This window comes from Nycticebus coucang, chromosome 5 (assembly GCF_027406575.1).
Source record: "Nycticebus coucang isolate mNycCou1 chromosome 5, mNycCou1.pri, whole genome shotgun sequence".
NCBI classification, from domain to species: domain Eukaryota; kingdom Metazoa; phylum Chordata; class Mammalia; order Primates; family Lorisidae; genus Nycticebus; species Nycticebus coucang.
Genome location: NC_069784.1, coordinates 134,998,997 through 135,011,317, shown reverse-complemented (window position 1 = coordinate 135,011,317; position 12,321 = coordinate 134,998,997). Strand labels below are relative to the sequence as shown.

Below are 12,321 nucleotides of genomic sequence, written 5' to 3'. Positions count from 1 at the left end.
AGTCAGAGCTGTGATTGGTGGCACAATGTGGGTGATAGCAGATTTGAACACTTGTTTAAATCCTCCAGGGCCTTTTTCTTTCTTTCTTTTTTTTTTATTAAATCATAGCTGTGTACATTGATATGATCATGGGGCATCATACACTAGTTTCATAGACTGTCTGACACATTTTTATCACAGTGGTTAACATAGCCTTCCTGGCACTTTCTTAATTATTGTCCTAATACATTTACATTCCACATTTACTAAGTTTCGCATTTACCCTTGTAAGATGCACCGCTGGTGTAATCCCACCAATCCCCTTCCCTCTACCCACCTTCCCTTTCCCTCCCTTCCCTTTCCCCCTTCCCCCTATTCTTAGGTTGTAACTGGGTTATAGCTTTCATGTGAAAGCCCTAAATTAGTTTCATAGTAGCTACTTGAAACTTGGGTACTTTTTCTTCCATTCTTGAGATACTTTACTAAGAAAATATGTTCCAGCTCCATCCATGTAAACATGAAAGAGGTAAAGTCTCCATCTTTCTTTAAGGCTGCATAATATTCCATGGTGTACATATACCACAATTTGTTAATCCATTCGTGGATCGATGGGCACTTGGGCTTTTTCCATGACTTAGCAATTATGAATAGCGCTGCAATAAACATTCTGGTACAAATATCTTTGTTATGATGTAATTTTTGGTCTTCTGGGTATATGCCCAGCAGAGGAATTACAGGATTGAATGACAGATCTATTTTTAGATCTCTAAGTGTTCTCCATATATCTTTCCAAAAGGAATGTATTAATTTGCATTCCCACCAGCAGTGCAAAAGTGTTCTTTTCTCCACATCCACACCAACATCTCTAGTCTTGAGATTTTATGATATAGGCTAGTCTCACTGGAGTTAGATGATATCTCAAAGTAGTTTTGATTTGCATTTCTCTGATGATTAAAGATGGTGAGCATTTTTTCATATGTCTGTAGGCCGTGCGCCTGTCTTCTTCAGAGAATTTTCTCTTCAAATCCCTTGCCCAGCCTGCGATGGGATCCCTTGTTTTTTTCTTGCTAATGCATTTGAGTTCTCTGTGGATTCTGGTTATTAAACCTTTGTCGGAGACATAACCTGCAAATATCTTTTCCCATTCTGATGGCTGTTTACTTGCTTTACTTACTGTGTTCTTGGCTGTGCAGAAGCTTTTTAGTTTGATCAAGTCCCAGTAGTGTATTTTTGAAGCTGCTTCAATTGCCCGGGGAGACCTCCTCATAAAATACTCGCCCAGACCGATTTCTTCAAGGGTTTTCCCTGCACTCTCCTCTAGTATTTTTATAGTTTCATGTTTTAAGTTTAAATCTTTGACCCAGTGAGAGTCATCTTAGTTAATGGTGAAAGGTGTGGGTCCAGTTTCAGTCTTCTGCAGGTTGCCAGCCAGTTCATCCAGCACCATTTGTTAAATAGGGAATCTTTTCCCAACTGAATGTTTTTAATTGGCTTGTCAAAGATTAAATAATGGTAAGTAGCTGGATTCATCTCTTGGTTCTCTATTCTATTCCAGACATCTACTTCTCTGTTTTTGTGCCAATACCATGCTGTTTTGATCACTATCGATTTGTAGTAAAGTCTGAGGTCTGGTAGCGTGATTCCTCCTGCTTTGTTTTTATTTCTGAGTAATGTCTTGGCTATTCGAGGTTTTTTCTGATTCCATATAAAATGAAGTATTCCAGCAACACATCAAACAAATTATACATCATGACCAAGTCGGTTTTATCCCAGGGTCTCAAGACTGGTTCAATAAACGTAAATCTATAAATGTAATTCAGCACATAAACAAATTCAAAAACAAAGACCATATGATTCTCTCAATTGATGCAGAAAAAGCTTTTGATAATATACAGCACCCCTTCATGATCAGAACACTTAAGAAAATTGGTATAGAAGGGACATTTCTTTTTTTTTTTTTTTTTTTTTTTATTGTTGGGGATTCATTGAGGGTACAATAAGCCAGTTACACTGATTGCAATTGTTAGGTAAAGTCCCTCTTGCAATCATGTCTTGCCCCCATAAAATGTGACACACACTAAGGCCCCACCCTCCTCCCTCCATCCCTCTTTCTGCTTCCCCCCCCATAACCTTAATTGTCATTAATTGTCCTCATATCAAGATTGAGTACATAGGATTCATGCTTCTCCATTTTTGTGATGCTTTACTAAGAATAATGTCTTCCACTTCCATCCAGGTTAATACAAAGGATGTAAAGTCTCCATTTTTTTTAATGGCTGAATAGTATTCCATGGTATACATATACCACAGCTTGTTAATCCATTCCTGGGTTGGTGGGCATTTAGGCTGTTTCCACATTTTGGCAATGGTAAATTGAGCTGCAATAAACAGTCTAGTACAAGTGTCCTTATGATAAAAGGATTTTTTCCTTCTGGGTAGATGCCCAGTAATGGGATTGCAGGATCGAATGGGAGGTCTAGGTTGAGTGCTTTGAGGTTTCTCCATACTTCCTTCCAGAAAGGTTGTACTAGTTTGCAGTCCCACCAGCAGTGTAAAAGTGTTCCCTTCTCTCCACATCCACGCCAGCATCTGCAGTTTTGAGATTTTGTGATGTGGGCCATTCTCACTGGGGTTAGATGATATCTCAGGGTTGTTTTGATTTGCATTTCTCTAATATATAGAGATGATGAACATTTTTTCATGTGTTTGTTAGCCATTCATCTGTCGTCTTTAGAGAAAGTTCTATTCATGTCTCTTGCCCATTGATATAAGGGATTGTTGGCTTTTTTCATGTGGATTAATTTGAGTTCTCTATAGATCCTGGTTATCAAGCTTTTGTCTGATTGAAAATATGCAAATATCCTTTCCCATTGTGTAGGTTGTCTCTTTGCTTTGGTTATTGTCTCCTTAGCTGTACAGAAGCTTTTCAGTTTAATGAAGTCCCATTTGTTTATTTTTGTTGTTGTTGCCATTGTCATGGCAGTCTTCTTCATGAAGTCTTCCCCCAGGCCAATATCTTCCAGTGTTTTTCCTATGCTTTCTTTGAGGATTTTTATTGTTTCATGCCTTAAATTTAAGTCCTTTATCCATCTTGAATCAATTTTTGTGAGTGGGGAAAAGTGTGGGTCCAGTTTCAGTCTTTTACATGTAGACATCCAGTTCTCCCAACACCATTTATTGAATAGGGAGTCTTTCCCCCAAGGTAAGTTCTTGTTTGGTTTATCAAAGATTAGGTGGTTGTAAGATGTTAGTTTCATTTCTTGGTGTTCAATTCGATTCCAAGTGTCTATGTCTCTGTTTTTGTGCCAGTACCATGCTGTCTTGAGCACTATGGCTTTGTAGTACAGACTAAAATCTGGTATGCTGATGCCCCCAGCTTTATTTTTGTTACTAAGAACTGCCTTAGCTATACGGGGTTTTTTCCGGTTCCATACAAAACGCAGAATCATTTTTTCCAAATCTTGAAAGTACGATGTAGGTACTTTGATAGGAATGGCATTGAATAGGTAGATTGCTTTGGGAAGTATAGACATTTTAACAATGTTGATTCTTCCCATCCATGAGCATGGTATGTTCTTCCATTTGTTAATATCCTCTGCTATTTCCTTTCTGAGGATTTCATAGTTTTCTTTATAGAGGTCCTTCACCTCCTTCGTTAGGTATATTCCTAGGTATTTCATTTTCTTTGAAACTATGGTGAAGGGAGTTGTGTCCTTAATTAGCTTCTCATCTTGACTGTTATTGGTGTATACAAAGGCTACTGACTTGTGGACATTGATTTTATATCCTGAAACATTACTGTATTTTCTGATGACTTCTAGGAGTCTTGTGGTTGAGTCTTTGGGGTTCTCTAAGTATAAGATCATGTCGTCAGCAAATAGGGAGAGTTTGACCTCCTCTGCTCCCATTTGGATTCCCTTTATTTCCTTGTCTTGCCTAATTGTATTGGCTAGAACTTCCAGCACTATGTTGAATAGTAAAGGTGACAGAGGACAACCTTGTCTGGTTCCAGTTCTAAGAGGAAAAGCTTTGAGTTTTACTCCATTCAGTAAAATATTGGCTGTGGGTTTGTCATAGATAGCTTCAATCAGTTTTAGAAATGTGCCACCTATGCCTATACTCTTCAGTGTTCTAATTAGAAAAGGATGCTGGATTTTATCAAATGCTTTTTCTGCATCTATTGAGAGGATCATGTGATCTTTATTTTTGCCTCTGTTAATATGGTGGATAACGTTTATGGACTTGCGTATGTTAAACCAGCCTTGCATCCCTGGGATGAAGCCTACTTGATCATGATGAATGACTTTTTTGATGATAAGCTGTAATCTATTGGCTAGGATTTTGTTGAGAATTTTTCCATCTATATTCATGAGTGAGATTGGTCTGAAGTTCTCCTTTTTGCTTGGGTCTTTTCCTGGTTTTGGTATCAGGGTGATGTTTGCTTCATAGAATGTGTTGGGGAAGATTCCTTCTTCCTCAATTTTTTGGAATAATTTCTGCAGTACAGGAATAAGCTCTTCCTTGAAGGTTTGATAGAATTCTGGAGTGAAGCCATCTGGACCAGGGCATTTTTTAGTTGGAAGCTTTTTTATTGTTTCTTTGATCTCAGTGCTTGAAATTGGTCTGTTCAGGAGGTCTATTTCTTCCTGGCTAAGTCTAGGGAGAGGGTGTGATTCCAAATATTGATCCATTTCCTTCACATTGTCAAATTTCTGGGCATAGAGTTTCTGGTAGTATTCAGAGATGATCTCTTGTATCTCTGTGGGATCAGTTGTTATTTCCCCTTTATCGTTTCTGATTGAGGTTATTAGAGATTTTACTTTTCTATTTCTAGTTAGTCTGGCCAATGGTTTATCTATTTTATTTATTTTTTCAAAAAACCAACTCCTTGTTTCATTAATTTTCTGAATGATTCTTTTGTTTTCAATTTCATTGATCTCTGATTTGATTTTGGATATTTCTTTTCTTCTACTGGGTTTAGGCTTAGATTGTTCTTCTTTTTCCAATTCCATAAGATCTCTTGTGAGATTGTTGATGTGCTCTCTTTCTGTTTTTCGAATGTAGGCATCTAAAGCGATGAATTTTCCTCTCAAAACTGCTTTTGCAGTATCCCACAGGTTTTGGTAGCTTGTGTCTTCATTGTTGTTATGCTCAAGGAAGTTAATGATTTCCTGTTTTATTTCTTCCTTCACCCATCTGTTATTCAACAGAAGATTGTTTAATTTCCATGCCTTTGGGTGGGGTTGAGCATTTTTGTTAGAGTTGAGTTCCACCTTTAGTGCCTTATGGTCTGAAAAGATACAAGGTAAAATTTCAATTCTTTTGATTCTGTTGATATTTGTTTTGTGTCCCAGAATATGATCAATTTTGGAGAATGTTCCATGGGGTGATGAGAAGAATGTATATTCTTTATCTTTGGGGTGGAGTGTTCTATATACGTCTATCAAGCATAGTTGGTCTAGGGTCTCATTTAAATCTCTTACATCTTTGTTTAATTTCTGTTTAGAGGATTTGTCCAGCTCTGTAAGAGGTGTGTTAAAGTCCCCTGTTATGATGGTATTATCAGATATCATATTGCTCAGACTGAGTAAGGTCTGCTTCAAGAATCTGGGAGCATTTAAATTGGGTGCATAAATATTTAGAATTGAAATGTCTTCTTGTTGTAGTTTTAGAAGGGACATTTCTTAAACCGATAGAGGCCATCTACAGCAAACCCACAGCCAATATCATATTGAATGGAATTAAATTGGAATAATTTCCACTCAGATCAGGAACCAGACAAGGCTGCCCATTGTCTCCATTGCTTTTTAACATTGTAATGGAAGTATTAGCCACCGCAATTAGGGAAGAAAAGGCGATCAAGGGTATCTATATAGGCTCAGAAGAGATCAAACTTTTGCTCTACGCAGATGATATGATTGTATATCTGGAAAACACTAGGAACTCTACTACAAAACTCCTAGAAGTGATCAAGGAATACAGCAGCATCTCAGGTTACAAAATCAACATTCATAAATCGGTAGCCTTTATATATACCAACAATAGTCAAGTTGAAAAAACAGTTAAGGACTCCATCCCATTCACAGTAGCGCCAAAGAAGATGAAATATTTGGGAATTTATCTAACAAAGGAAGTGAAAGATCTCTGTAAAGAGAACTATGAAACTCTGAGAAAAGAAATAGCTGAAAATGTTAACAAATGGAAAAACATACCATGCTCATGGCTGGGAAGAATCAACATTGTTAAAATGTCCAGGGCCTTTTTCTTACCACTCACCTTGGAGTGAACCTGGAGATGCTGGAGTCCATCTCCGTTTTCACTGGGTGCCAACGCTTTCTTTCCAGAGCTTCACTTGAGCATTGGTAGCAATGCCTTTCAGCTCCTCTGTATCTGGAAATTTTCTGATTTTCCTCTGAGGTTTTCAAATTAGTTTTGATTATTGCAGGTCCAGAGGTGATGGACAGTTTTCTTTATTTGACTACCATAAAGATGATACTTCATCATCTCCTGTTTCTGACTAGGAGTCTTATTTTTATTCCCTAGGTTTCAATATTCCTTTTGTCTCTGGCTGCCATGAGACTTGCTCTCATCTTTGCATTTTACCACTTTAACTCTGCATCTCACTTTGTTGAGTCTTTTCTTCCAGTATTTTTCACTCTTGACCTTTACTAAGCTTGTTGAATTTGTGGAGCGTTGATGTTCAGTAGTTTGTTTTGGAAGATTCTTAGCTACTATGTGTTGAAATATTTCTCCTTTATCTTCCCTTTCTTCCCACTCCTGCTCTCCCCGCCCCCATTTTGCACACTAAGTGCGAGATGTTAGGCCATTACTTGTTGTTTTCTAACTCTCGAACGAGTATTCTTCTCTTTGTTTTCTCTGTAACTATTTCATTATTTGTTTGTTTGCTTGTGTGCCAGTTAGGAGTATTTCTCTTAACCCACTTCAGGTTCACTGATGATTTGCTAAGTGGCATGTAATCCCCTGATGAACACATTGAGAGAATTCTCACCTCTGACCTCATGACTTTGGTTTCTACCATTCTCATTTTATGCTTTTTGAGAGTTTTCGTGACTTTGCTGAACCTCCCCATGTTTGCATTCATGCTGTGTACTTTCCCAGATGATCTTTTAACACTTCACTCATGATAGTCTTATAAGCCCAGTCTGGGACTTCCTAGATCCAGTCATCTCCAAGACTAGTGTCTTGATCAGCCAATAGGGATTTTTCTTCTTGGCTGTGTTGGTGTGTCCTGTAATGTTTTAATCCAATGCTTGATGTGTGACTAGCATGTTAGGCTAGACTATAGTAGGTATTCTTCATTCCTGGATTTGGGCCCTCTTCTGCTTTTGCCCATTGGTAGTGTGGCTCACTGAGCCCATGCAGCCAGCAGCTGAAATGAGTAGGGTTTCCTGGACAGGATGTGCAGCACAGGCTTTCAATTCCTGCAGTGGTGGGCTGTTGGGACCTGGTGCTGAGAGTGGGCCCTGGGATGCTGAAGAGTTTTCTCCGTGTTGCTAAACCACGCTCAGATTGGAGCCTTCACTGAGTGCCTGCACCACAGATGGGATGTCCCTCCACTTCAGGGGCCCCCCATCAGTAAACTGCTGTTGGTTGTCCTTGAATGCTCAGTGTTTGGTGGAAGTGGGCACATGCTCTGTCTCCCTGGTCCACCCAGAGTCCTAGGCCAACTGCGTAAATGTGGGCTGTGGAAGGTCTGGTTATAGAGGGCTCTTGGTATACCCCTCTAGGTCACTGTTCCTGGGCTGGGCCTTGAGTGCAAGAGAAGTCAACTTGTGCGTAGTGCCACTGCAGTGTTCTGGGTTCCAGAGGGTTCCTTTTCTCTCCTTGAGAAGATGATGCTTGACTCTAGTCCCATCAGAGAAACTGTGGATTTTGGCATGTAGACTACACACAGGGCCATTTCCTGCCCCATGCCCCAGAGGCTGAGTGTGTTGGCCTTGCCCAAGCAAGTGATGTGGGGAAATGTGCAAAGCTTTCAAGTATGAAAACAATGATAGCCATGCTGTCTGACTTGGCTGTGGTGTCCCTGAATTTTACATTCAGTATTTTCAAGCAAGTTGGGTGATTAAGGTTCTAGCATGGAACTATACATCTGCCTGCTCCTAGTGAAAAGGCAACAGTGGGAATTCTGGATAGAAAGGCCCTTTTTTGTTGTCAGTTGCTTGCCATGTTTCTCTATTCTGGTCATTCTTCAGCTTGATTTCTTCTATTTACATCTTAGCACCAATTGTGAAGGACTGTTACCAGGGTGATGGACATGGTTACCGAGGTACAGCATCAACCACAATCACGGGAAGGCAATGTCAATATTGGCTGTCTATGATACCACACCAGCACTCAAGGACCCCAGCCAACTACCCAAATGGGTATGTGTTTGACTTTTTCCCACAAGAGAAGCAACATTTGACCGAAAAAGTTCTTCCCAGAGCTCTGTTTCAAGTTCATTGCTTAGGACCACAATTCCCTTGGTCCAGAGTGTGAGGTCCAGAATGTGCAGGAACATAGCTTTGGAATCAAGAAACAGAGAGAAGACACATTAGCAACATGCTGTCATGCCTGAGTTGTTTTGTAGAAAGATGTGATCCACATGCATGGAGGTGCCCAGGGAACATGAATGGAAAGGTCAGAACAATAAATGAACAAACAATTAGGAATAGTACGAGGTCACGGTCCCCACTACATATCCATGCAATCTTTGAACAATGCAATTCTATCATCCCAGCCTCCAACTTCCGAGAGGAGTTTGTGTTTACCAATTTTACCTAGGGTTTGAAGTCAAGATTTGAACCACACTCTGATACACACACACACACACACACACACACACATACTCATGTAGCCAAACACACTGGGTCTGTAGCAGTAGTGGTCTGAATGGATTCAGGTGCTAGGACATGAGGAGCAAAAGCAGGAGGGCAGGTGGGAGGCAGAAGTATATAGGTGCTGAAGAGTACAAAGGCCAAGAACATGGACAAAAGCACAAGTCTGAGCTGACCAGCCTTTGTGCCATCAATGAGGGTGAAATATATAGAAAAAGTGTTTACACCTGTTGGACAAAGGACAGCCTAGGACTGAGATCATTTACAATGGGAAATAGATGTGGACAACTCCATCAGGTGGGTGAATTTCCTCCTAGAGCCCCACGGTTAGAGGAAGAAAGAAAATTAGAGAAATCAGTGACATTCAATGTGAAAGGCAATGGGTAAACGGTCGAGTAGTAACTCAGTGAAAGAAAGGTTCTCTGTGCCCCTGAAGACTTTACATCCCTTGGTGACATGTATTATTTTGGCATTGACAGTGGCTTGGTGAGGAACTACTGCAGGAACCCAGATGATTCTGGACGCCCTTGGTGTTACACCACTGATCCGAGTGTCAGGTGGGAGTATTGCAACTTGACACAGTGCTCAGAGGCCCAAGTTCCCAGTGAAGAGGCTCCTACTAAGCAGGGTAAGAAATCTCTGACATCCACCTCCTTTGGACTTTGGGAGGAATCGAGATGGAAAATCTTTCCGATGTGCAAGCCTTCCATGTTAAGTGTGTTTGGGTGCTGCTGGGGGGTCTTTCCTGTGGAAGGAGGACCCTGGGCTCCCGCTGGGGGAAGCCAGACCTGTGATTGGTGGCCCAATGTGGGTGACGACAGGTTTGAATACTTGTGTAAATCCTCCAGGGCCCTTTCCTTACCACTCAACTTGACTTGAAGCTGGAGATGCTAGAGTCAATTCATGTATCTGTCGGGTGCCATATGCCTTCAGTCTAGAGTTTCACCTGAGCGTTCATAGCAATTCCTTTCAACTCCTCTACATCTGGAAATTTCCTGATTTTCCTTCGAGGTTTTCAGACTATATTTGCTTGTTTCAGGTCCACAGGTGTTGGACAGTTTTCTTAGTTTGACCACCATAAAGATGATACTCAATCATCATCTGTTTCTGACTAGGAGTCTTATCTTTGTTCAATAGGGTTCCATAGTTCTTGTCTCTGGCTTGCATAAGACTTGCTGTCATCTTTACAGTTTACCACTTTGACTCTGCTTCTCATTGTGATGAGTCTCCTCTGCCCCTATTTTTCGTACTTGGCCTTCCTGAGTTCGTGAATATGTAGAGTATTGATGATATGTAGTTTGTTTCTGCAGATTCTTAGCCCCTGTCTTTTGCAATATTTCTCCTTCATATTCCCTCTCTCTCTCCCCACTTTCTTTGTCTTTCTCTCCCCTGCCATTGTGCACACTGGCTGTCCATATGTTAGGTCATTGCACATTGTTTCCTAATCTTGAAGGATTGTCCTTTTGTTTTCTCTGTCACTCTTTTTTTGTTTGTTTGCATGTGTGCCAGATAGGAGTATTTCGCTTAACCCATTTCATGTTCACGGATGATTTGCTCAGAGGTGTATAGTCCCTGATGAGCCCATTCAGAGAATTCTCACCTCTGACCTCATGAGTTTGGTTTCTACCATTTTCATTTTACCCTTTTTGAGACTTGACTTTCTGTGTCTTTGCTGAACCTCCCCTTCCTTGCACACATGCTCTCTACTTCCCCAGATGACCTTCTAACACTTCATTTACATTGCCCTTACAATCCCAGTCTGGGACTTCCAAGATCCAGCCATCTCTAAGACTGGTGTCTTGAATAACAATAGGGATTTTCTTCTTGGCTGTGTTGCTGTGTTCTGTAATGTTTTAATCCAAAGTTGGATGTGTGACTAGCATGTTAGGCTGGACTGCAGTAGGTATTCTTCCTACTTGGATGTGGGCCCTCCTCTGCTTTTGCCCATAGGTAGTGTGGGTCAAAGAGTCCATGTAGCCAGCAGCTGAAATTAATGGGGTTCCCTTGACAGGATGTGTAGCACAGGCTTTCTATTCCAGCAGTGTTGGGCTGCTGGGACCTGGTGCTAATTGTGGGCTATGGGGTGCTGAAGAGTTTTCTTCAGGTTGTTAAACTATGCTCAGATTGGAGCTATCACTGAGTGCCTGCGTAACAGAGGGAATGTCCCTCCATTTCATGGACCCCCATCAGTAGACTGCTGTTGGTTGTTCATGAATGCTCAGTATTTGGTGGAAGTGGGCACATGCTCTGTTCCTTCATTCACACAGATTGCTAGACAGATTGGGCTATGCTGGGCTGTAGAAAGGCCTGGTTTCAGAGGTGCTCCAACTCTAGGTCACTGTCCCTAGTCTGGGTCTTTAGTGGAAAAGAAGTTTGACATGTGCTTCGTGTCTCTGCAGTGCCCTGGGTGCCAGAGGGTTCCGTGTCTCTCCTTTGGTGAAGATGATGCTTGACTCTAGCCCCATCAGAGAAACTAGGGATTGTCCCCTGTATCCTAGACACAGGACAGTTTCCTGTCCCATGCCTCAGAAGCTGAGTGTGTTGGCCTTGGCCAAGCAAATGATGTGGGGAAATGTGCAAAGGTTTCAAGTATGAACCCAATGATAGCAATGCTAGCTGACTTGGGCATGTCCTCCCCAAATTTTACATTCAGGATTTCCAAGTGAGTTGGGTGATTAAGGTCCTATCATGCTATGAATTGGTGGTGGTTTCTGTGGGGAGCAGCTGTACATCTGCCTTGTCCTAGGAAACGGCAACAGTGGTAATTCCCAGAGAGGAAGGTCCTTTTTTGTTTTTAATTGCTTGCCATGTTTCTCTATTCTGGACCTTCTTCAGCTTGATTTCTTCTAATTACATCTTAGCACCATCTGAGCAGGACTGTTATCAGGGTGATGGACAAGGTTACCGAGGTACAGTATCAACCACGGTCACAGGAAGGAAATGTCAATCTTGGCTGTCTATGACACCACACCAGCACTCGAGGACCCCAGCCAACTACCCAAATGGGTATGTGTTTGATTTTCCCCACAAGAGAAGCAACAGCTGACTGAAACTGCTGTTCTCAGAGCTCCATTCAAGTCCACTGCTTAGGAACACCATTTCCTTGGGTCTTGAGTGTGAGGTAAAATTTCTGAGAGGAGGCAATGTTCTGAGAGGGTCTTGTTGTCATGCCTGAGTCTTTTTGTAGAAAGACATGATACTCCTGGATAGAGGTACCCAGGGAACAGGAATAGACAGTTCAGAAGAACAAATGAACAAACACTTAGGAAAGGTCCCAGGCCACGGCCCCCACTACAGATCCATGCAATCTTTCAACCATGCAATTTGATCATTCCAGTCACCAACTACCAGGAAGAGTTTGTGTTTGCCAGATTTATCTAGGGTTTGAAGTGAAGATTTGAACTACAGTCACATCACACACACACACACACACACACACTCAGTGAGTCAGTCACACCCAGTGGGTTTTGGCACAAGTGGTCTGAATGGATAGCAGGTGCTA

General features: G+C 41.4%; 1 protein-coding gene across 1 annotated transcript in view; it reads left to right on the top strand.

The window, feature by feature from the left end:
• Positions 1–12,321, top strand: part of LPA (lipoprotein(a)) — a 116,319-nt gene that overhangs the window by 13,894 nt on the left and 90,104 nt on the right. The window contains exons 8-10 of the mRNA XM_053590620.1: positions 8,222–8,366; positions 9,299–9,447; positions 11,681–11,825. Of these exons, the coding sequence (XP_053446595.1) occupies positions 8,222–8,366; positions 9,299–9,447; positions 11,681–11,825 (439 nt within the window). The remainder of the gene's footprint in view (positions 1–8,221; positions 8,367–9,298; positions 9,448–11,680; positions 11,826–12,321) is intronic.